This window comes from Engraulis encrasicolus, chromosome 4 (genome assembly GCF_034702125.1).
Source record: "Engraulis encrasicolus isolate BLACKSEA-1 chromosome 4, IST_EnEncr_1.0, whole genome shotgun sequence".
Lineage (NCBI taxonomy): Eukaryota > Metazoa > Chordata > Actinopteri > Clupeiformes > Engraulidae > Engraulis > Engraulis encrasicolus.
The window spans coordinates 48,974,970-49,000,670 of NC_085860.1; the positions used below are offsets into that span (position 1 = coordinate 48,974,970).

General features: G+C 42.0%; 3 protein-coding genes across 5 annotated transcripts in view; 1 reads left to right on the forward strand and 2 right to left on the reverse strand.

Moving 5' to 3' along the window:
- Nucleotides 1-24,129, forward strand: part of LOC134447909 (cytosolic carboxypeptidase 2-like) — a 46,900-nt gene extending 22,771 nt beyond the window's left edge. Inside the window, exons 18-19 of one of the 3 annotated variants that reach the window (XM_063197628.1) lie at nucleotides 933-1,002; nucleotides 23,946-24,129. In XM_063197628.1, coding sequence (XP_063053698.1) covers nucleotides 933-991 — 59 coding nt within the window. In that variant the 3' untranslated portion in view covers nucleotides 992-1,002; nucleotides 23,946-24,129. Of the gene's footprint in view, nucleotides 1-932; nucleotides 1,003-1,284; nucleotides 1,557-23,945 lie in introns of those variants that run through there. The other 2 variants (XM_063197627.1, XM_063197626.1) reach the window with 2 other exon arrangements.
- On the reverse strand, nucleotides 3,208-4,342 carry LOC134446947 (galanin receptor 2b). Its single transcript, XM_063196240.1, has one exon. It carries the CDS (start codon nucleotides 4,218-4,220, stop codon nucleotides 3,255-3,257), a length of 966 nt encoding a protein of 321 aa, XP_063052310.1. The 5' UTR covers nucleotides 4,221-4,342; the 3' UTR covers nucleotides 3,208-3,254.
- On the reverse strand, nucleotides 7,140-7,601 carry pthlhb (parathyroid hormone-like hormone b). Its single transcript, XM_063197864.1, has one exon. It carries the CDS (start codon nucleotides 7,599-7,601, stop codon nucleotides 7,140-7,142), a length of 462 nt encoding a protein of 153 aa, XP_063053934.1.
- Nucleotides 24,130-25,701: the final 1,572 nt, after the last annotated feature.

The window sequence follows — 25,701 nt, forward strand, 5'->3', positions numbered from 1 at the left end:
GAGTGGCAATCTTCTTGTAGCCTCTGCCTGACCTGTGAAGGTCGACGCACATCTGCCTCACTTGTATGCTGTGTTCCTTTGTCTTTCCCATGTTTAAGAGTGGATAAGAGAAATGGCCTCGGTGTCACGTCATATTTATACCCCAGGGAAACAGGAAGTGATGAATTACTAATTAAATGTTCCTACATACTCTGGTAAACTTTGTAAACTACTGTATAAATAACAGAAATGCTTCAATTATATTTATTTCCTGGGAATTGTTAAGGGTGCCAATAATTGTGGAACAGGTGATTTAATGAAAAATAATTATTTTTCAGTCAGGGATTTTTTTATTTTCTTACAATTCATTTGAGTTGAAGGCTACATTTTCCTACGATTTTCAGTGTGACAGTATTCTTCTGCAATAAACACTGAATTTATTTTAAGGCTTTTAACACATCTCAACCAGGGGTGCCAATAATTATGGAGGGCACTGTATGTATGCACATTTCCATTTTAAGGGTAAATTAAAATGCATTGCCGTACTAAGAAACTAGAATTCATGAATATACACATTTCCATTTTAAGGGTATGCTGTATGACTGTTACTTTATGCAAGCTCACATTGAATGCTGTATGTCAATGGGTCAGTATCTGAGTTAAATTTCTAAACTATCTGGACTGAAAAATGAAAAAAGGTCGCACCATGCATAGGTTTCTTTATTACACAGACACGTTTCGGTGTTCTGCCTTCCTCAGTGTGCAGAACGCCGAAATGCGCCTGTGTAATAAAGAAACCTATGCATGGTGCGACCTTTTTTCATTTTTCAGTTTTACAATATTTTGGTCAGCACCCTTAAAAAGGAAGAGAAAAACTGTTGGGTGACGCCTGCTCCAACCCTTATAAACTATCTGGACTAAAATGTCCTCAACTTTGTATGTTTTGGGTACAGGGAAGAGAAGCCAGAGTTATACTGCACCATTCAGTCTACTCAGGACAGCGACCAGGTAGGAGAGACACAAGTAAGCTTCACTGTAAATGTGCTTTATAGAATGATTTCATTTAACCCCAAAAATATAAGGTATTTTTTTAAACAAATGAAACAATAGAAATGCCCATCTTGCATTTCCAAAGTCAAACTGAGAGACTAGTATGTTTTTTTCCACATTGCGATTCATCTTGTTGCATACTGGCTATTTCTCAAAAGCATTGTTGCTAACCACTTAGCAAATTAGTGCAAAGTGAGTAGTAAGTAAATTGAACACAGGACTACTGTTGATGGTGGTCTTTGTGTGCATGTGAAGGCAGGTGCCGAGCAGGCGAGTCCCATGTGACATGTGGGAGGGAGTGTTGAAGTATCACAGAGGAGCGCTAGACAGGAAACCAAGCCAGGTCATGGGAAGACCATGACGCAAACCAGAAACCAGAAGTTACTTTAGCCACAAACCTGCAACATAGAACTGTGAAACACAGGCCCCTCTTCAGTCTGCTTCTGGACACAGGAGGATGTTTACTTTGAATTGCAATAAAGCATGCTGTGCGGTGAGCTTATAAGAAAACGTTTGTCAGCTTACTTCATGGTGTGTTATATTAATCTTCTCTCAATTGTGGTAGCTTACTGTTGTGTTGGCAGCGTGCAATGTACGCACAATGAACAGAAACAATGGGTGGAGCAGTGCACTGAGTTTTTAACCGCCAGGTTTTTATTGAGATGAAAATACCTGAATGTGGGAAATGAAAGCCCAAATACTAGAGCAAAATGATGCAAATGTATTAACATAATTCCCTAGTGTCATCATACAGGTGTGTGGGAAACTACAGAGATAGCAACTACTTATATTTATTTCACCTTACAACATACAATTGTGTACTTAAAACGGTTATACTTACAGTAAAACCCACCCCATGGGGCAGTTTAAATACGTGTTTTTACAAGTGCTATTACACGGTCATGTACAGTAGATGTGTGGAATAATTAAAGTGTAATGGTCAATTCTCATAGGAAAATATTCTGGAGTAGACATTTGAAAGTAAATAATTTACAGTAGAACTTCCTTACAAGCAGTAGTTTTATCTCATTGCCAGATTGAAGTGATACTCCAATATAGAATGGAAATGGCCCAGGTGTGCATATTTGGTGGAGAACAAAACTGAGCTAGACTGCTGCATTTGAAATATTACTTTAGATATATTCTTTAATATTTTTTGCTGTTTTGGTTAAACAAGCGAATAGTGCTGCTCATTCTAAGGGCATTAAGAAAGCTTCCAATACACCATTACTTTGAAATGATTAAAATCGCATGAAAAACTTTCAATATAGCATTACTTTGAAACCATTAAATACAGAGAAATGTTTGATGGAATATAGACAGACCCAAAGCAGCCTATCGAGAGCAATGGAGGGACTGTCAGGGAGATGCCATGTTGGATTGCCATTTTGAGATGTGTGGCATCAACACACCTAAACGTGATCTGTAAGAGACATATTTATACTGTACAGCCTTACCGGTAGAGGTTTGGGGTGGTGATGTGAGAAAATCTGAATAGGATAAGGAGGAGAGCAAACTGGGGCAAAAGAAGGTGGCCCTCATTCGCGTGCTGTAATCATTGTCTTGACTCTTGCATTCCCTTTTTTTTGCCACTCTTTTTTTTTTTGCGTAGCCCCTTAATGCACGCCGTACCTCCAGTGGCACGCTGTAATAGTCATTGAAATGTAACTACCATAGCACTACAATACTATGACACAACCTTCGCCGATAACGCTTTAGAATAAGGTTCCTATAATAAGCGTTTATAGTCACTAGTAAGCAGGTAGTAATACCCTTACAAGTGCCCAATAACATGCTTATTAACTTTGTTAACATCTTATAAACTGCTTATTATGTGTTTATAGTGGTTTATTTTTTTAGTGTTATTATTTACATCGGTACACATATCCATCTTGATATGCTGACTAATACTAGATATGGAGGCGTCGCGAAAAAAACAAAATTTTCAAGATGGCTGCCATGTGTACCGATTTTCATGCTTTGACTCAAATGAAGTTACTCATCAGATGTTATCAACGCTAATAAGCATGTTAACAAAGTTAATAAGCATGTTATTGGACACTTGTAAGGATATTACTACCTGCTTACCTGCTTACTAGTGACTATAAGCGCTTATTAGAAGAGCCTTATTCTAAAGCGCTACCCGCAGGCCCTTTAGTAATGCACCACGACTTGGTCATTACCATGCAGGTAACAACACATTTATAAAGACGTGTCTTAAGGGGTTAATTGAAACTGTCCGTGACGCTGACGATCTGGGGGTGCACCCTGCTGGCCCTGTGGCAGTTGAGCAGGCACACTCCTCTCCTGCCGTGCCGGTAGCGTTTGGACAGCAGCACGTAGAGCATGGGGTTGACGCAGGGGTGCAGGTACTGCAGCACGGTACAGGCGAAGTAGAACATCTCCCACAGCTGCCCGTGCCGGTACAGGCCCAGGTAGACGCACAGCTCCAGCACATACCCCGGCAACCAGCACACGGAGAAGGTCCCCGCCGCCAGGAACACCATGAGCGACGCCCGCCGAGTGTTCCGCGCGCTCGCCGTCGACATCACGGGGCTCTTGTGCAGCGAGAGCGTCAGGCGCACGTAGTTGACGGCGATGATGAGCATGGGCACGAAGTAGTAGAGCACGAACTGGCTGAGGACCACCTGGTAGTGGTGCTCGTGGATGGTGGGCAGGCAGAAGCTGACGTTGTTCACGCCCGAGCCCAGGCTCTCCTTGGTGGCGAAGATGCGCAGCGGCAGGCTGATGAAGAAGCTGAGGGCCCACACCAGCACGAACATCAGCACCACCAGGTCCATGGTGGGCGGATGGTAGGGGTTGGTGATGATCATGGCCCGGGCGATGGACACGGCGCACAGGGAGTAGGTGCTGGCGGCCAGCAGGAAGGCCAGCAGGAACTGGTAGACCTTGCAGGAGACGTCCCCCAGGGGCCAGGTGAAGCTGACGGCGGAGTGCAGCGTGAAGGGGATCAGCAGCAGCGTCAGGAAGTCCGCCAGGGCCATGCTCAGCAGCAGGACGTCCAGGCGGTTCTTTCTCAGCGTGTTGTACTTGGCGAAGAGCGAGAAGACCAGGAGGTTGGCGAAGAAACCGATGCCCAGGATCACTCCGCAGGTGCAGGCAAAGATCACGGCGTAGGTGTTGTGTGCCTGGAAGTCGGCAGCCGGCAGAAGAAAATGAAACAAAAACATACAGGAGAACAAATGAGGCTTTAATAGACTGGATTTTATTTTTTTTTGCTAAAGGTGGAAAAGACTTAGAAATTCAGTGTTGTTGTAAAATCAGTTTTATTTGCATTTCAAAACTGCATAGTCATTTCTCTTGGTTTGTTGTGTTGAGAAAGGGCTGACCAATGTAAGAAATTGTCTGAAAATATTAATTACAGGCTTAAAAGAAAAACGATTATATGCATTTTAGAGATTTTTTTAATCAAATCAGAAATGCAAGAATGTACTCACCGCCATTTTTATGGTATTGTATTGTTATGTAAACCAAAGTGTAATTTTATCAGTCATTGGTAAAATAAGCATGGCTCTCGAACAGAAAAAAAAGTCTTTAAAATATTTATTACAAAAACCCTTTCTGATGCTGCTCTCATTTTACATCCAGTAGCTGTGGTCACTCAGCGTCAGTGGGTTGGCAAACAGACACCTGTTGAATCTGGATCCTAATTCGTTGTGGTTGAGTGAACCTCAGGATTTAAAGTGAAAGATGGCCATTCCCACTGCGCAAAATGGAATTAACATTTTCAGTTATCAACAATTACATGAAATATAGTTCTTGCAATAACACATTGTTCTTTAACATTGAAACCACTTTGGACTTCTATTAACAGGAACTGTAGGTGTGATGTTGCTAATATTTGACAACAGCAGTAACCGTGTCAGTGAAAGTATAGGCTAGTCTAAGGCAGGGCTGGACTGATCATCTGGGCATATAGGGCATTTTCCCAACAGTCCACAGGGGCTGATACTTTTTGGATTTTTGCTTTGATTGTATTGTACCTTTAGAGGTAAGCCTACAATTTAGATGAGATGGTTGCGTCAGGCGGTACTGCGTGAGGGGCTACTACTCTAGATGCCAAAAATGCCCAGGCCGTTTTTTTGGTCACTAGCCAGTCCTGATGTAAGGCACCATTCAGTGTTGTTGCATTTCTGGAAAGCGTAGTTGCTAACTATGTTAGGTACTTTGTTGGTTGCAATGCAATTTCCCATTGGCAACTACAGAAGTTGTTAACTGCTAACGACTACGCTTTCCAGAAATGCACCTCAGTGTTGTTGCGTGGCTGGTGTGTACTCTAATACGGACCTATCAGACTGGCTGCTGCATTAGCAGAGACCCCTTATCAGCAGGTCGCCCTTAATGGCCCATAAAGAAGCTCTTAGAATAGGAAGAGGGAGATTGCGCTGTTTGCTTTGCCCACTCTGGTTTCTGGAGTCTAGATCATTGCCATGCCCGTAACATTGAAGGCAGAAAAAAAATGAATTAAAATGCATTTAAAATAGCATGAAGGTTACTAATCATGTCTTATCAAAGAAATGATAGTCTATTAGTCAGACGATCTAATAATCTAGGCTTATATCAAAATGAAAAGTCACATGAACTAATAACGATCTATATTAAAACCAAGATGTCACTGTTTCGCATGTTACGGCTCTCCTGTAACTTAATTATGTATAATCATGTCTTACAAGTTCAGCAACGTAGTTTCTAGCCTGGCAGTGAAATTGGAGGCATGACTTAACCGATTTTAAGTGTATTTCTTTAATCATGTCACATCTTATGCTGTAGTTTTTGTCAGTGCATGGCTGTTCTGTTCTTTACCAGTAGGGGCATTATTATATTGTGATACTGATCATGCAAAATGTGTTGATCAGACAGTTTGGGGGAAAAAGAAAGAATGAAAGAAAAAAATACAATAAGGAATAAAAAAGTCATAAACAACACAAGGTTACAAGGCATAAACAACAATCATCACCACCACACCCATAAAACAATACAAAATAAATAATTGTTCAGCAGTACACATGTACATTCATAAATTAAATATTTCTCTAAATAAATTAAGGCTATTCATCATTTTCTGTGTGTACTAAATGTATACTAATAGAAATATAGTAATATTTATTCTAATGAATGCCAAATCGTTGTAACAGGTGTGCGAGGATAGGAATCCTTGTTTTAGATGCTTCAGTCCAGCATCTTATAATCCAAATCACCTTGTTCCACCTGTGCAATTAATGCAGATCATTGTATTAACTCATCTAGATGAGTGGAGAGCATGGCTGAATTGGCCATTAGGCATACAGGGCATTTGCCTGTTGGACTGCTGATGATTTTTGGCCTGTTCTTTCCCCCAACGCAGGGGTATCAGTCCTCATGCCGCCACAGATGACCTTTCCAAGTCAGATTTAAATATTCATTTTGGCTGCTGTGCTCAAAATAGCTCGTAATGGGGGCCGCTGTGGCGCAACCCGCTAAGCTCCCCATGTATGGGCTTGCATGCCCTCAGGGACCCCGGTTCTGGCCGGGGTCATTTCCCGATCCCACCCCATCTCTCTGTCCCACTCACTTACTGTCACCATCTCAGACTGTCCTATCAAATAAAGGCATAAAATATATATATATTTTTAAAATAGCTCGTTATAGATTACTAAAACTGTTGCCACAGGCTTTATTTTCTCTCCCAATGCCGGACGGACCGATCTTGAAGCATGATTTTTCAGCCCAGCCCAGACCTGGTGGAGAGAGTCAGCTTTTAGGAGCAGAGGGTGGCAGATAAAACTCCTATAGCAGAAGACTTCATGTAATGTAGTGTAAACAGCTGATCAGTCTTCTGCTAATATAAATCATCCCTGTACTTGCTGTACTTGCTTGAGCATCACTGCCAGTGTGTGATGTCAAAATTGTTCTCTGTGTAACAAAAGTTCCTGCTGTTAGTAGAATTGGGACGCATCATCCCTCAGCTTGCAGGTGCATCACACTGGAAAGGAGAGGCTGGAGCACACTGCAGCTTAGTTTTCAAGACTTTATTCTGTGCACACACCCGACTGACGTTTCGGTGTTGCTACACCTTCTTCAGAGTCCTGCTGTTATTGTCACTCCTGTGCTTACACTGCTGCGTTGTGCCGCCTCCTCTTCTCCTTCTGACTCCACTTCCCATACCAGGTGGTGGCCTTCCTCCTTTGACCCGGCCCCTTCGCCGACTGGCCCCTAAAGCCGGAAGCTTTCTCAGTCTCTTGTGGGGAGCTCACCACGTGGGTCCCGGCTCCGGCCCCGTCTATGGGGAAGGCCAGGGGCTGTGTTTGTTTCGACACCCGTGCAGGCTTGAGCCGCGGCGCCGGCCCCGGCCTGCTTGCTGTGGGGTTGCGGATCACTGCTATGTCATGCAGCACAGCCGTGTGGACCTGCTGTAGGAGCTCGTGCAGCCAGAGGCGACGCTTGAAGGCCTGCAACGCCCGGCTCTTGTCGTGCATCAGCTGGGCGTCAGTCACCGTCCGTTTCCTGTCAAACACAGGCTTCTGTTTAGGGATTATACTACTGTACTTGTATATTGAAATGGAAAGCAACATTTCATTATATTCAATTTAACAGATGACGGAACAACAGATAACACTTCAACAGAACAATTTTAGAAGAGTTGGCAGCAAAAAATGTCTGGTTGCTGTTGTGAGTCTGCATCACACCATTTACCTCTCAACATTAGCATTCAACACTAATCACATAGGAGCCCTAGTTCCGTCCAAAATCCCAGACCTACTCTCCAGGCTGGACAAGGTTAAAGTGCACTGCATTACTGTATGTAGTATTACACTATCACTGTACTTAACCGTGGTAAGGTACATCATCAATACAGTAGAGGACCTGCAATCAAGCTGCACCAAGACTTTAAACCGAAATCCTGTGCAGCGACACAGTATGGGAGACCTCAGACGATCTACTTTATACTAAAATTCATTTCTTTGTGGGACGAACTCCTCCGCCTGGAGGACTACAGTAGTGTCATCTGATGAAAAACTAGAAATGTTTGGTTTTGTAGTGTCTGAATCTCGGTTACCTATCACCATCACTGATGATGGTGAGTGTGCCACCACTGACTCCCTAACTGTTGGCTGTCCATTTGATGTGGGACTCACTAGTTTGACGCCGTGTCGCCCGGGAGGGCTGTACTTGCGCCTTACGTCATTCAGAGTGACAGCTGCCCCAGGTGCAGAAAATCAAATGGCGCACTTCTGCACTTCATGCACTGTTTCAGTGCGTAACTAATACGGGCATACCCAGCACTATAGCTGTGCACCCAGCACTCTCGTGCACGAGCTCCCAAATCCACGAGTATGCACAACCCAAATCCTGCCCATCTGGGCCGACACGGCGTCAAACTAGTGAGTCCCCATTTGACGTTACAGTAGCACATCAATAATGCATTATACTGCTTAACCAGTAGGTGGCATTATAACCAACAAGCCATGTAACATAACTCAGGCCAACAGGATTTCATTTCTGGGCCCCCTATCGTCAGTATAAAACACAGTGGAGTGGTTCACACACCACCCAGCACCACCACTGTCATCAGAGGATGCTGTATATACAGTAGTCACATGTTAGGATACTAGCCATTTCATTTCAGTCAAAACATAGCTGCCCTGCTGCATCTTTAAACACTGCTGCCCAGGTTAAACAGTACATCCATTTCAAGTAAACAGTAGGTTACTAGGTTATATTTATCGTGTCATGTTTTATATTTTTCTTATCACACAATAGCATCAAGCTGCTTTTGTAACTTCTTTAACCCCTCTTCTCACATTGTCACCTCATTGGTGGAGAGCTGTATTTCAGTGATATTCATTTTGTGTATCAGAAACATGTCAGGAAAATGGCATTCCTTGTATTCATTGATATGCATGAATAATAATGAATGATTAACAGTTTGTAAAACAGAATCATCCAACTGAATTACACACACATGCATACAAACACGCACACGCACACACACACACACACACACACACATACTTACACTCTGTTAGTCAGTCCACTGACTGCCCCCCCATGAAGGGATGCTGGAAAGCACAGGAGGAGAACAGCGAATCTCCACTGCTTCAGCATCTTGCCTCCTGAAATGTGACCAGGGGGAAAGACAAAGGTGCATGTTACTGACAGTTAACATGGCATCTTACAATTTTGGTAGGCCTGTATTTACTAATGTTTCCATTTAGATTTTGTTTGTTTCAATTATTTCAAATTAATAAAGAACTCATTTTAACAACTGAATTGAGGTAACTTAACAAAGACTTACCAGACATGGTGATCCTAAAATGTTTCCTCCAAAAAAGAGGGAAAAAAAACGGATGATGATGACAATTGGAAAAGTGAATATTTCACGTATTGTCTTTCAAAAGCAGGTTCTCCAAATCCAAGTTAAAACAAAGTCGAGTTTCCTAACATAAAAATTCAGTTGGCAAACCTTCATCAGCAGCAACGAAAAAGAAATCAAACATTCACTCGATAAATATCTCCAAAAAAGTCTCATCTTCTTCCTCCTTGTCTCATCCCAGAGGATATGGCATGGGGTGAGGAATGGATACTGAGTGAAAACTGTGTGTTGTATCTTCTCTGTAGTCTGAGTGGCATCCAGTTTGACTGCTGGAGTGCCTTCAGTCCAGCATTAAGGAGTGGAGAGGTGCTGCTTGGCTGAGAGGAGAGGGCTACGCAGCTCTGCTCTGCGCTGCGCTGCACTGCTCTAATCTGCTCTACTCTGGTCCGACTTGGCTGTGTGAGACAGCACAGAGCTACAGAGGTGACCTGGCCATGTACGTACGTAGCGGTGCACACTGCCAACCTCTGTGTGTGGTGAGGGTGTGAATGAGAGAGTAAAAGAGAAACAGAGGGGACTGGCTGTGTGTGTGTGCGTGCGTGTGTGTGTGTGTGTGTGTGTGTGTGTGTGCATGCGTGTGTGTGTGCGTGCGTGCGCACACACGGACGGTTTGAATGAGGGAGAGAAGGGGAGAAAAAGAGATGGAGGGGGGTCAGTAGCAAGACATTACACTTATCAGATGGACTCCGCAAAATGGTGTCATGTTTTAAAACCAACTGGTCAAATAAAGTCAATCCATCAATGAGTCATATTCATACAATGAAAAGAACTTTGTTATGGCTCACACTCCAAGAAGGAAAAAAAAGGTCCATCACCTTTTTCTGCAGGTGTAAACAGTCCCTGGGATCCCTTTACCTAGCCACCCCACCCACCATACCTCAAAAGCAAACAGCCCTGGGCTTGCCACTCTCCCCAGAGTACACAACCATAACCTCAGCAAAGTAAAACAAATCCTGAGGTATTTGCCTCCTCACTACGCCAGGTAGCCGCACGATGGTCAAGGTGGTCTCTTTTAGCGCTTGCTGTCGGTAACCTCTGATGCGCTTAATGTATGGGTGCCCGTTCACAGATGTTTGTCGCCAATTAACATCATTTTTTATTAATCTACTTGTGTTTATTATATTTTTTAAAAACACTCTACTCTAAGTAAGCGTAAAAAACACTGCATGGCATAATATTGCTCAGACATTGTTGTTATTTTTGTCGGCATATTTTCTACAGTCCTGCATGTGTTATATGAGGTGCATAAAACAGACAAGACTGAGAATTTGTGAGCATATGACTAATGATGACATGAACACCTGATGTGCTTGCAAGCAATTAAAAAGTTCAAATGCAACGGACGGAACCATAGAGCAAATACATTTTTTAAGTATATAGAGTATATAAAGTATATAAAAAAGAAAGTGGTCACCAAAAGAATGGTCACATACTGTAGTATGCTGTTGAAACACCTTTAGCTTTGATTTTGGCACACTTTGGCTATGCCAACACCTCAGACACAAGTAAATTATTTTCCGCCTTCAAAACACTGCTGAATCCTCCTCCTCCTCCTGCCACTAACCTAGGGTGACCAGACGTCCCGGTTTGACCGGGACAGTCCCGGTTTGGAGTTGTGTGTCCCATGTCCCGAGCAAACTCTCTCGGGACACAAATATGTCCCGGTTTTGGCCACCCACTACATTACGCCATGTCTATCAGGGTAAATATATGGAAAAGATTACATGTTTACCTGCCACAATTAATGGCAGCCAGCGCTTGTATAGAAAGTCTGAAGAAGTCAGTTGCAATTTGCCATTCCGACCTCTAAAATTGCTTAGAATGCAGGAAATTGCATCTAAAAAATAAAAATTTTCCTGGGGGAGGACCCCCAGACCCGCCCGCCAAATATTGTCCTTCAGTCACGCAGGGAGTGTGCCGGTTTTAGACTACAAAAATCTGGTCACCCTACACTAACCTCACTGCTGACAGCTTTACCTCTTTCTTCACAGAAAAGGTAGCTGCCATCAGCAAACAATTCTGTGACCCGTCCAGTCACAACTCGCTACCCCCGGATAAGGGCCTTGCTACCTCCGAAAGCACTCCTCTGACATCTACATGTAGCAGTCCTATTACATGGTCACCTCTCTCTGCCCCTCTCAATGGCTCAACTCTGTTTGAATTTACCCCACTCTCTGAGGGAAATGTATCTAAGCTCATCACTGGTAGCCGTCCTACTATCTGCCTCCCGGACCCTGTCCCCACAACCCTGCTGCAAGCCATAGCCCAGACAGTGGTCCCAGCAATCACATCTGTGATGAATACCTCCCTCTCCTCTGGCGTCTTTCCATCTGCCTTTAAACAGGCAAGTCTAACACCTCTACTAAAAAAAAGACACGCTCAACCCCGCTCAGGTTGAAAACTATCGGCCGGTCTCACTACTCCCATTCCAATCAAAAGCTGTTGAAAGGGCGGTTGCAAAACAGGTCAATGACTTCCTAACTCAAAATGACCTACTTGACCCAAAAACAGTCTTCAGAAGTTTCCACTCTGCTGAAACTGCCTTACTGTCAGTAACAGATGATTTAAGGGTTAACAAAGCTGAAGGAAAATCCTCCGCACTTATCCTGCTGGACCTATCTGCTGCCTTTGATACGGTCAACCACAACATACTTCTTACTATACTCTCAAACATGGGCATCACAGGCACAGTTCATTCTTGGTTTAAATCCTTCTTCTCTGGGCGGTCATTTAACACAGTGGTTCTTAACCTTTTTTACTTAACGCACCCCCTTTCCTGCGCCAAAGACAAGCCGTGCACCCCCAACACAAACTTCCTGTGCATGCACTAAAAAATATTTTAAGTGATTAATTACAATGATTCTTGCTTGGGACATTAATCAATACCTTAATGACTTAAAATGGGGACCATAACATGCTATTATTTGGTCTTAATTTGACCTAACTATAATGTTTGCAGGCATAATTTAGGTCACAACCTCAACACAAACAAAATTCTGCGCACCCCCTGGAATCTCAGGCGCACCCCCAGGGGGTGCCCGCACCCCAGGTTAAGAACCACTGATTGAATGTGTCATTGCAAGGGCAATTGTCCTCAACTCATCACCTGTCAACAGGGGTGTCCCAAGGGTCAGTGCTGGGACCCCTCCTATTTGCCATGTACACTACCTCTCTGGGCAATGTCATCCGTGCTCACGGCTTCTCCTAGCACTGCTATGCTGATGACACACAGCTATATCTGTCATTCGATCCAGAGGACTCCACTGTCTCTGCACGCATCTCAGCCTGCCTCTCTGACATATCCACATGGATGAAGGAACATCACCTGCAGCTGAACGTAGCTAAAGCTGAACTTCTGGTGATCCCAGCCAAGGACTCATGTTGCCATGATCTCATTTCAATATGGGCTCAGCCACTGTCGCCCCAAACAAGTGTGCAAGAAACCTGGGTGTCATGATTGATGACCATCTATCATTCTCAGACCACATAGCCTCGGTTGCCCGCTCATGCCGCTTCTGTCTGTACAATAGAAAACAGATCAGACCGTACCTGACCCAATATGCCACTCAGCTTCTGGTACAGGCATTGGTCATCTCTCGCCGTGACTACTGCAACTCCCTCTTGATTGGTCTTCCAGCTTGTGCAATAAGACCCTTACTTATGGTCCAGAATGCGACGGCGCGTCTGGTGTTCAACCAACCCAAAAGGGCGCATGTCACGCCACTTTTTGCCAACCTGCATTGGCAACCAGTGTCTGCCCGAATCCAACACAAAGCTCTGACCCTTGCCTACAAAGTTAAAGCAGGTTCTGCTCCGGCTTACCTAAAGGATATGCTCAAGCCATATATTCCTACCAGGGCGTTGCGTTCCTCCAATTCCAACCGTTTAGCCTTGCCCTCTATTGATACAAGGCAACCCCAGTCCAAACGGTTTTCTGTCATTGTTTCTCAATGGTGGAATGAGCTACCAGTTGCTACAAGAGCAGGGTCATCCCTCTCAACCTTCAAGAAGCTAGTGAAGACTCACCTCTTCCGAGAAAGCTTCCCTGCTTAAAGGGACACTGTGCAGGAAATGGTCAAAAAAGGTACTGCAACTATGCTGCTCATTGAAACTGTGTCGCCTATTGCCAAATTTGACCTTTTCATGATAGTTTACTAAGTAATAAACTAATATTTTCTAGTATGCCCAAGTACAGTCATTTTTGCAGCTAAAAATGACTACTTCTGGAAATTCAAAATGGCGGACCATGGAGAAGATCCCCCTTTTCATGTATGAAAAGTGCAATTTTTCCAGTCATAAAGATACTTAGAATTTCATGGTGGTGGTAAATATTCATGAAAAAGGTAACATTAGTGAATGGGTAGCATAAATTCTGGAAATAAACAACTAAAAATATCACACAGTGTCCCTTTAACATTCTAACATAACTAATTCTACTCACCTTGTAGCCTTTCGTGTTAGCCTCTTTCCTTAGTCTCTAATTAGTCTCTAATGTGTCTCTAATGTGTCTCTAATTAGTCTCTAATGTGTTTCCTTAAGCCACTGCCTCTAACATCTCTTTTGTACCTAACCTCTTTTATGTACCTAATTTGCTTTTTAACATCCTTTTAAAATTCTTACTTATCTTCTGCTTCATCCTTGTGTTGGACATTGTTGCCAGTGTTGCAACTGTACACTGCGCCTAGATGTCTTGCTTATTTTCCAAAATGCCTTGTTACCTTCTTATTATTTAATGTTGCTTCTGTTACCTTGTGTTGGACAATGCTGTCAGTGTTGCAACTGTACACTGCACCTTGATGTCTTTGTTTATTTCTGCTACTTTTTAATGCATCGTCTTCTTCTTTACTCTGTGTAGGACAATGCTATCAGTGTTGCAACTGTACACTGTGCCTTACTTTGTCCTTGTTTAAATTGCTCCTTGTAAGTCGCATTGAACAAACGCGTCTGCTAAATGCTAATGTAATGTAATGTAATGTAATGCCACTATTTTGATAAGTGTCTGCAATCAATGCCACAAGATTTATTTCCATTCAGTGTTACATTCACTTTTCACCAAGATCTTGTATGGATGATGATCGAGTCTGAATGCTGCACAACATCTTCTCCAGCACATTCCAAAGATTTTCAATGGGGTTATGGTATGGACTCTGGACTGTGTTGGCCTATCCATAAGTGAAAATGATGTCTCATGCTCCATCTAATTTCTTTAACCCCTTAAGACACGGCATTACAAATTAGCTGTTACCAGAATGGCAATGACAAAGTCGTGATGTATTACAAAAGGCCCCGTGCACACATAGTGGTGTAGTATTATAGTACTAAACTTTCAACGTCAATTACAGCGTGCCACAGGAGGTACGGCGTGCATTAAGGGGCTACACAAAAGACACATCCTGTGGTTGTGGAAAATGTGTTAGTCTATTCAAGAACACCGAATCATTTGCATCAGCAATCACTTAAACATTTGATGACAGCTTTAGGGTTAGTAACAGTACCCTATGCTCAAAGAAGGAGGTCAGCTGAGTACTTGAATATAGTGAATGATGATGACAAAGGCATATTCTAAGATTACAATGCCTGGAGTCATTGGGCTCTAATTTTGGAAGGGATCCCAATACTTAATTGGATACATCTGATTGAACACATGGGTTGCCCCCCACACAGTCCAAACTTTTACCCTATTGAGAAACATTGGCATGTGCTAAATGAGGTTTTGCTTGACAGTCAGACTCTACCACCATCAATGCAAGATCTTGTGGAAAAATTATATAAAAGTGACATTTAGTATATATACATGTATGTTGAGCTGTATATGATCGAACCAACTGAGTTGAAACACCTACAGTGGATAGAGGACAGATCCATGGAGTACACCTCCCATAATAATCTCTTTTATTATATAACAAAATCGATGTTGTTATAGAGTTTCAGTTAATTGAAGCTACTGGAAACACTTCATTATATCCACAAAAGACAGATGATAAATTTAACCTTGTAATGTAAACTGGTGAGACTTGATGATGATGATGTCTGCTTAGAGTAAATAATTAACTAATGATGAACAAAACATTAATAAATGTTTTTATTATTAACTACATTTTATTCATGCTTTATAAAACATCTACAAATAATATGTTCAAGATTTCATAAACTTTTTAAAGAGTATTTTTTTAATGAATTTACAAACACATTTTAAATGTTGATGATTATAAAATATTAACATAAAATTTCATTCACAAACATTTTGTTAATGTTTTGTTCATCATTTGTTCATTATTGACTAAGTGTTATTAATGCTTTAGCAGACATTATTATAAAGTGTTAATAAAGTGTTTACTGCCCATCATGCCTTGATGAAAAAAGGCGAAAACACATGGTTGATCATTTCGAGGTTGGTAAATTGGTAAATTTGCAGTAAATATTGATATGACATGACATGGCGCAATACTAGATGTTAAGTTTTCTTGCCTATATGATGGCGTCATTGAAAGAACTGGCATCAAAGGACTTGATACAAAGCATTCATAAATAATTAGGGCTGGGACATTAATGCATTAATTTTGATTAATTAATCACGCGATTCGATTAATTAATTAACGTGATTAAAAAAATTAATCGCAGTATAATATAGCTGCATAGTTTTGGATTACACCAGTGGAGGGCAGTATTATGCCTGATGGTGAGCAGCCTGCTGAAATTGAGAAGAGTTCTCTCTTCTTTTAAAAAATGAATAATATATTTAGATTAAGCTTATTTATTGTAATTATTCCAAAACCATATGAAAAAAAACATTTTTCACTGTTCTCAAGGCAAATATTTAAATGTGATTAAAATGTGATTAATTCGATTAATTAATTTCAAAGCCTATGGATTAATGCGATTAAAATTTTTAATCGAGTCCCAGCCCTATAAATAATCAATAGAAAGGGATATTTGCAAGTTTCACACCGACCTTAGCTGAGTGAAACATTTTATGGTTGGTCCCGAAGGAAAAGGCTATTATTCTGTATTGGTGCTATTGATACACTATTAGAGACAATGTATGAATTACAGTTTTTGACACCTCCAATAAAAGTCGACGTTGTGGATCTTAAAATGGTCAGACACTAATACAAACCATGTCTTGGTTGAAAATCTCCCATAGCTCTTCACAATATAGCACTATGCCCATCCTTGAACAAGCTGTTAGTGTAACTGATTTCATTGTGGCCTTTTTTTACCTTCTGCATTTGCACTTGGTGCTCATTTCTAGAACACCTACTAGTGTCTCCCGCGGTTAAGCTTGGAGCAGAAAGGAGCATTCCACCATTGACTGATGCCAGTGTTTTTATAGTCATCGTATCACATCCAGGTTATTGCACTTGTGTGTGTGAATGTTCAAACTGATCTGGGTTTGGTCATAAATCTTAAGCCAATTGTTCCTGTTTCTGTTCCTCATTTGAAAAGGCTCAGTGTAGCAATGTTAACAGAAGAGTGCCAAAGACTCCTGGTGTTCTGGTCTTATCCTGGCCATCTGGGTCTTGCACCCCTACCTGCAGCTGAAATACACAAATCTGACACCCTTTGAACAGCGGGACCTTTTAGCCTGGCAACCACTGGTTTGCTTAATATTGCGGCCTATTTTAAATGAATGAAAATCTATAGTCAGCTAACCTTAAATGTTATTTTGCCCACTTAACCCTGTGTCCTGCCCTCACCCTTTTCGTCCTTGTGTGGGACTCCTCATACTCATGGCGTTGGTCTTCAAAATAAAACAAGCTTGTTGTAAACACAATATTGTGTAAAAACACTGGTCTACTAGTGCAAACTATGTTCCTCCACTTTACACTTCAATTTTAAAAAAGAAAAAATGTGCAATGATCAAACCTTGAAGATGTAAGTAATGGGCATGGAGGTCTTGTTTAGTGTGTATGGCTGTAAAGCTGTTCACAGTTAAGCAGGCCATGCACGTTTAACACAATGACGCAAATGAGCACGCTCTATCAGGGGTAGGGAACCCATGGCTCGGGAGCCATAGCTGGCTCTTTTGGGAACTGTATCTGGCTCTTACCTGCCTAGGGTTGCCAACTGTCTCTTGAAATACGGAATTACATCTAAGAAATACAAATGTTCAGGGGGAGGACCCCCACACCCCTCCTCGGCATAATGAAGTTGACATTTGGCAACCCTATACTTACCTGTTATCAATAAAACTTAACTTGACAGTACACTCTAAAACTGTTGGGTTTAATGTAATATATGCTATTCAGTGTTTTTAAAATGGTATGGCTCTCACGAAAATGTTTTTTTTTTTTAAGTTGGCTTTTATGGCTCTCTCCACCAAAAAGGTTCCTGACCCCTTCTCTAATCAGTGGAGTTTTTAATTTCTTTCATTACAAGTGAAAGTGAAAGTCCCAGTGGGAAACTATTGACATTGCGGCACACATCACACCACAGCACACACATTGCACACACAACAAAACTGCATTTATGCCTCATCCGTGCAAGAACTGAAGGGAACAGTGCAGTGGGACAGTAGCATGATCAGGGTACCTCAGTCATTGAGAACAATGGGGTAGAGCGCTGGTTAATCACTCTGCATACTGTACAGGATTCCATTTCAATTTCATTTCTGGTTTGAAATCAGTTTGTGTCATTCTTCACTGAAATGAATGCATACAACAAATAAGCAACTTGATATTGGGGAAAGTAACTATGATATACATTATTGACAACACTTAACAATACATTACATTCAGCATTATTCAAAGGTACGCATAGAGAAGACCAAAATAAATGTATCCTTAACTTTTGACTAATCAAAAAGTAGACACCTCTGGCATTAATAATAGCCAGTTGTGGTTCTATATTGATTTACTCTCTGGGTAAGATGCTGTCCAGAATCTCCTGCCACCCCCCCAAAGAACTCTATCTCTATCTGAGCCCCATGCATGCAAAACCGGATGTCTGCCCCTGTCGAACTTTAATATTGCTTGATGTTATACTGTACATACCATTGACAAAAGGAGAATCTTAGCTTCACAATAATGGCTGTACACTGAAACGTGGCCGAATGGATCATGAATTTGTAATAACAGGTCCCATTAGGTTTATTCTGATGGCTAGAAATTCATCCAGCTACTTAGACTTGAATTTGTAGTTGAGGCGGCAGTGCAACAACAAATGTCATCATACACCTACCTTTGAAAAGGGCAGAAACAGCTTTCCAATGGTTCAATTAGTTCTCCACTAAACCAAAGAAATGTCTGTAGAAAAATTGATTAAAACATGCATTCTTGTGTAATAAATGTGTGAAACAGATTTCACTCTTTTAACCAACTTCATGCGCAATCAAACCTTTTTTCCAACTTTGCATGTTCAGTACTTACCTTTATATAATTTAAAGGGACACTGTGCAGAAAATGGTCAAAAAAGGTACGGCAACTATGCTGCTCATTGAAACTGGGCTGCCTATTGCCAAATTTGATCTTTACATGAAAGTTTACTAAGAAATTAACAAATACTTTCTAGTATGGTCCAAGTAGAGTCATTTTTGCAGCTAAAAATGGCTATTTTTGGAAATTCAAAATGGCGGACCATGGAGAAGATCCCCCTTTTCATGTATGAAAAGTGCCATTTTTCCAGTCATAATGAATACTTAGAATTTGATGGTGGTGGTAAGTATTCATGAAAAAGGTAACATTAGTGAATGGGAAACATGAATTCTGGAAATAAACAACTAAAAATCTCACACAGTGTCCCTTTAAAGCTATAAAATAGATATGTACAAATTAATTACAGACCATAACTGGAAAAATTAGAGTGACACCAATAGGCGAGTACATTTAGGGTTTAACCCCCAAAAAATTGATACAAAAGTTTTTTTCATGGATTATATTACTATTGGACCTCCTAAATGACATACTAAAAATCTAGTAAAATCTGACTTTGGGAAATTAGTTATTTTCAACATGGCTGCTATAGGCTTATTATAAGGGCCGAGAGACACTCCAGGTGAATAGGCCAAAAAATTTAGCTTGCCGATATCACCATGAAACTTAACCCGCTGATTACTCACATATTTGTGAGAAAAAATGTATTGCAAGTTTTCAGAAATGTTATGTTTTAATATGGTAATTAGACTATGTCTAATTAAATATGCATTACATTTCAAAATGCAAAAACTCAAAATCTGAAAAAGCCAGGCTCAAAATTACAAAAATACTTATTTTGTTTCTAGTAAGCCAAAAGATATCTTCAGAAGAGTGTATGGACATATGTCACTTCTCAATAACTTAAATAATATACATACAATCAGACTTTGCCTGACCTAAATGACTCCATTTCTGGTAGGCCTACTGTCCATCTGACCTCAACTAATGCAACTCTCTCCTGACTGGTCTTCCGGCTTGTGCAATAATACCTTTGCAAATGTCATTGCATGTCACTCCTCTTGTTCATGCCCAAATTGAATACAAGGCCCTGACCCTTGCCTACAAAGCTACAAGAGGCCCTACTCTGGCGTATCTGAAAGCTATGCTAAAGCCCCATGTTCCTTCCAGGACATTGTCTTCCTCCAGTACCAACCATTTCATCTTGCCCTCTACTTACACAAGTAGTGGCTTCAGTCTGTTCAGTTCAGCTGCAGAAAGACCCAAAACACCCAGTGACATCATGATTCATCACTGACGATGTGCCCTGACAAACAGCACATGGATATTACCATAGCAGTAGTGTCTTTATCCACCCTAACAGCACTCCAACCAAACAGATCCTGAAAACATGTTAATTCATGCAAATAGCATGACATAGTGAAGTTGAACAATATAAGGAAGTTAGCATCTGGCAATTTTGACAAGTATATATTGCTGACAAAAACATGTAATTTCATTTCATTTTCACAAATACATTTCATTTCTAGCTTTCCAATATAAAATAAATAGGTCTTTTGAAGTTAGCTAATAATGTAATTATCATGTAATAACCTTTATTTTGAAAAACTTTGATCTTGAAAATGACACCTTTCCTGAAGTTAGATTTTCCTAGATTTTCAGTATGTTAGTAAGGACACCTGGATGTATTGAAATCAGTTGAAAAACCTTTTGTATCAATTTTTTGGGGTTTGGTGTATTAAGGCCATAGATGTACTCGACTACAAACTTTTGAATGGTATTGTATCTCCATACATTACAACATTACTCTGTGAAGAATAGTCTGGGTAACGATAGGGACTAGGGTTGGCGTTGCTTACAATATAATGCCTCTTTTCCACTGCCGGTCTTCTGGTAGGCCTACTGCTCGACACAGCGTGACTCGGCCGCCACTTTTTGCTTTTCGAATAGGCAAGACACAGCTCAATCGCAATGGGGTGGCCGAGTTGCACTGTGTCGAGCTGTAGGCCTACCAGAAAAACGGTCGTGGAAAAGAGGCATACAGTTTACTATAAGTAACAGTATTACAGTGACTGCAGTGGTTAGTTTACTTGGCTAGGCTGGTTACAATCAGGGAAGCTGACAAAGCTGACAAACATTTTCCCTGGCTCAGGGACGCCGGCCCAGTATTTGGTCGCCATTACACTGTACATATTGAGAGGGGGGCCCTTTTAGATGACTTTGTTCTTGACCCTCGTTCAAAGCTGTCAGCCGCCCTGCCTGCAATGTTATGTATTGTTTCCTGTCTAAAAAAAAAAAGTATTAGGCTACCGGAGAGAGGCCCAGCCGTAACAATGTCATATGCATTGCAGTGCCATGCAACACCCACCCCCCAGCCCGCCCACTGAACCTTTTCTTTTTTTCCCAAAAGAAACTAAAACAAAGTTTTAAGAATGAAGCGAGTTTTTAATTTGTTACTAAAAATAGAGGTAGCAGGGCCCCTAGATGCAGTGTGCTGCCAGTGCAGTGGCGGGCTGGGGCCATTTTCAACAAAGATGAGCCCCAGGTCCTGCCCAGCGCTCGACGGGTGGCGAGCTGCCGGTGGTCTGTCCTTCTCTTATGCACCGGCTCCTAAGCAAACAAGGCAATTCTGTGGTCGCCCAGGCGGCATGGCAGCGCGCAAAAGACTTCACTGTGCACAGCACAGCACAGCACACACGGCTCCGGTGTGCCTGCCTGCCTGCCTGCCTGCCTGCCTGCCATCCGCTCTCCTTCTCCCACCCAGAGGCGATTCTAGGGTCAGGTGGGGCCCCAAGCGAAAACGCAAAAAAAAATGAGCATTTGAACCAAAATCGCCACTACTGTGGTAAAATGTGGGCTGTAAATCACTATCTAGGAGTTTGGGGGCCCCAAGCGGCTGCCTGCCTTGCCTGGTGGCAAGATGCACCTCTGCTCCCACCCCCATCACAGACCTAGCAGAGCGCAGGGGTCCAGGGCCAGGGGTAGGCTACCCTTGATATACGATCCCGTTAAGCAGCTAAGAGCTCCTGCCGCGCCGCGGGCAGCTCTGGGTATCAGCATCTCTGCCCCCCATATCGACAGCCTCTCATGTCAACTGTGTCCCACTCGTACGTACACCCAGACTCCCCGAAAACCCTCTCGCAAAAACAATAGAAGTGATAGGCATGTTGGCCAGACGTGTTGAAATACTCAATAAACATGAGGAGCTACCAGTGCGTTCTAGATTATGCAAATAAATATCCAGCTTACTGGAAGATTTTTTTTCACTCCAGACGATTAGATAAATTCAAAACATGTTTGCAAAAATGTTTGCTTATATTGGTAATGTTTCCAGAGCGGTTGAGCTTCTTGAGTGTGTACACTATGTTTATGTTTGGGTCTGAGACCTGGACTCTGTGCCTTACCACTTGCTCCTTTGACATGGCTGACATGAAATGTCACGGGCACCCAAAAGTTTGGCGCGAGCATAAACGGGTCTTCAGTGTGGTCATGTCATGATAAAGTATACTCTTTTTTTCAGTGTGTGTGCATGCAGGAATGTTGATACTTTTTCTGTGAATTGCCAGACTTTCCACGGATGATGAGATCAATTTCTTAGTAAAGTGCATACACAAGTGAAGCATTTCACAGGGGAAGTATTACGGTGTAATTTTATTAGATAGGTTAATAAACTGACATGGTGTTTTGAACATGAAATTAGGCCAGGCTGCCAAAAGACACTCAGCTTTTAAAATGATCCAAGTTACTGTACACACTGTCTGCTTTTCTTTTGTAACCAAAGTATCTGTATGCCATAGCAATTATGAACCCGATTCAAGTCATGCAGTAAAAATAGAACATGTGTGTTTATCTGGCCAGTTTAGTGAAATTCATTGCTGTGTATTACCCTTGCAATAAAAAGGCCAGCCACTCACACCAAAGCCATCTAAGATGTTATCGACAGAGAGGAATTGGTGTTTGGGTGCAGTCCTGTGGCTTCTCTAAGCTTCTTAGCCTTGCGCACCGAAGGATTTACTGTAACTTACACAAGCATTCTCAGCTTATGCTAGAAGCAGGCTCTTGGCAAGGCCTCTGTTGTTCCTGGCCTTCTCCCCAACCACCAACCTAAGGTCCAAAAGTACCTACACAAATCTGTAGGATATTTAGACGAGAAGTGGCCAACATTTAGTGGTAGAACAAAACATACTGGTGTTGCTGGGAACATCATTTTTAATAAACTCACAGCAAGATCTTATTCTGGGTGGTTTGACCAAACTTAACACCATTCATCAATTCACACACCTAGTACCTCCACCTATGGAAAATTTCAACACCAAAAAAGTTCAGTCATCGTTGTAGACCTACACATGTTCCTCGTTTAAACGGCGATGAGATGTTGTTTCCAAAAGTCAAGGCAGGAGAAAGGCATTTGAAATTTACATTAAGACACCAAAAGACATTAACGTTGCTCACACTGTCAAACGGGATGCGGGCAGAAGGGCTCGATACAATAATGGTAGCTCCATCTCATCACGAATAGGTGAGCACCATGGGGTAACTTCACACTTAGCGACACATAACCTCAAAGAAGGAAAACCGAAAAGCAGGTGATCAGTTTCCTAGTGCGTTTAATACATTTTTTGTAGACAGATATTGTGAGATAAAATCCTTAATAATATATTTGTCAAACATAACATCCATTTCAGAAAGAAATACTATAAAAACATTTAACTGTTTGCCTTAGTTCATTGGCAGGCCTAGTCTTTAGCTATGACAGACTTGGGGATATGTTTCGGAAACGAGCAATTTGCAATTTCGCTACATTTGTAAGATTATTACAGGAGCTACAATTAACTTCACATCGTCTGTCAGAGGAGACGCAGCACCTACTTGGAAGTCTAAACCTGTTTCCCCTGCCTGCCTCAACATATCTGTGTAAGCCATAAACGGGTAGGTGTATCTGACCCTAGGGATAAAAAGGGAAGTACACTTTAACCTGTTAATATTTTAATGGAGTGCTAGGACACATTCCTTGATTGTGAGATTGGGTGAGAAAATACACATAGTGGTTGATAAAGCCTTCGGTGACCATTCCAGATACTGAAACACCTCAGAGCTCTGCTATTTAGAGTCAGGCCATATCAGACTCCCGTCATATGGATAAGATTTCTTTTTTTTTTAAAACCTTTCAGACCACTTCATACGCTGTATACAGTACCTCGTGCCTTCCAGAGTTGGTCAAGACCTACATGTACAAGATTCTTCACTGCGCTCTGGGCCAAATAGAATCCCCACAGACCTGACCAACCAGTCCCTTGTCAGAAATCAAAAGGAAACGAGAAGAAATCTTTCAAAAAGAAAAGTTAATAAAAGCAACATAAGGACCAAAATGTTCGTACTGTTTATTTAAAACATTTTTTACTTTTTAGTTAATAATATGATGTCCACTTAACACTCGCACAGTTACTCCAGTTTACCCTGAATTTTTAGTCTGGCCAAAGGCATTTCATAGGTCGGTCACCACATCCTGTTCATAGGGCCCTGTCTGTTGGAGGGACAGGACAGGTAGGATATGTTCCCCTCTTCCCCTCCGCACATAGAGCTGGTTTACTTTGTCTGGTAGGAAGGAAATCCTTATTAACGCAGAAAAGACGGCTGACTCTTGACAATCTCTGGCCTCGGCCACACACCTTGATTCCAGGCAGCACTGGGAGTTCCACCATATTAGGTGCAGCAGCACATGAAAAGATACATAGTTTCAAATGTTACACTGAAAAAAAATCAATGTTTCAGGATAGGTAAAGCAGTATACTGTATTTTTTTCCAAACAGTACCAAAGATGAGTTGAAGAGGTCCTGATGTTGGTACATTTGACCTCTTCAATACTTTGTAGCATGCACAAAATATACACATACACATTAGCAACCATTGCCCACACCTGTGATTTCAAAGTAAATGTACACTCTAAATACAGCATCTTGTTAGGTTAAAGCTGCACTAAACTCTTTGGAATGAATGATGGTCTGTGGCATTACCTGAGCCATTGTGAGGAAAACCTGCTTTATTTCTTGCTGATATTTATTCTGCAGTCTATGTATGAGCATCTCTGCTTTTAGAGATTTTACTTTGGCTTTTAAATAAAGTGTGTGGACTGACACTACTTACAGCAATACTCTTGGGCAGAAAGAACTGTATGTAGCTGCAACAGGAGCTCTCAGTCCCCTGTGTTAACAGGTCAGTGGGACTCAGTGTGGCCCTCAAGAGCTGCCTCCATCCATGTATCAGGTAAAGGGGGCTGCCGAAGGGAGGGGGACTCGTTTGCTGTAGGTGGGCCATTTTTCCCCCTCAACTTTCCCAAAGTAGGTAGGAGTCGGACTGACAAAGTTCACATAGCGCTTGAATGGAGCCCAGGCCAGCATTGCCATGAAGTGAGCTTTCTGTCCTTAAATGCCAAAGCAAACAACCAAAGCTCAAGTAATAATTATACAAACACATGGAGTCGCTGGTTGACACTGTAACCCTTTTGAAGGATGGCAACTGCCAGAGGAGAATCAGCGCTCTGCCAAAGAGGGAGTCTCCTCTTACCTGCAGGGGGAGATGTTGACATCGAGGTGTGTGTCCTCCTGTAAGTGCAGACTGGATTGTCAACAGAGGAAAGTATACTTTGTGAGCGGGCGCTGTTGGGAAGAGTGTTCTCTTGCCAGCACACACAAATCTCTGCTGTTCTTGTGAAATGTGGAGCACCTTCTTTCATCCCCCGGGGCCTGATCCCAATCAACTGGCCAGGTATTTGTGGAGTAGTGGAGTCAGGTGTGAATTTCTTGTTGGCGGTTTTGTCGAAGAGTGACACAATGTTATAGTTTAAAAAAAGGCAGATCACAATGGTCAAATTTACGAAGCATTATTAAAGCCACATTGACTGTGGTGGTGTGTGGGTGGCCTTGGCCG

What these genes read in the sequence shown, in the direction of transcription:
- LOC134446947 (XM_063196240.1), bottom strand. Translation starts at nt 4,220, where the DNA reads ATGTTTTTGTTTCATTTTCTTCTGCCGGCTGCCGACTTCCAGGCACAC.
- pthlhb (XM_063197864.1), bottom strand. Translation starts at nt 7,601, where the DNA reads ATGTTGCTTTCCATTTCAATATACAAGTACAGTAGTATAATCCCTAAA.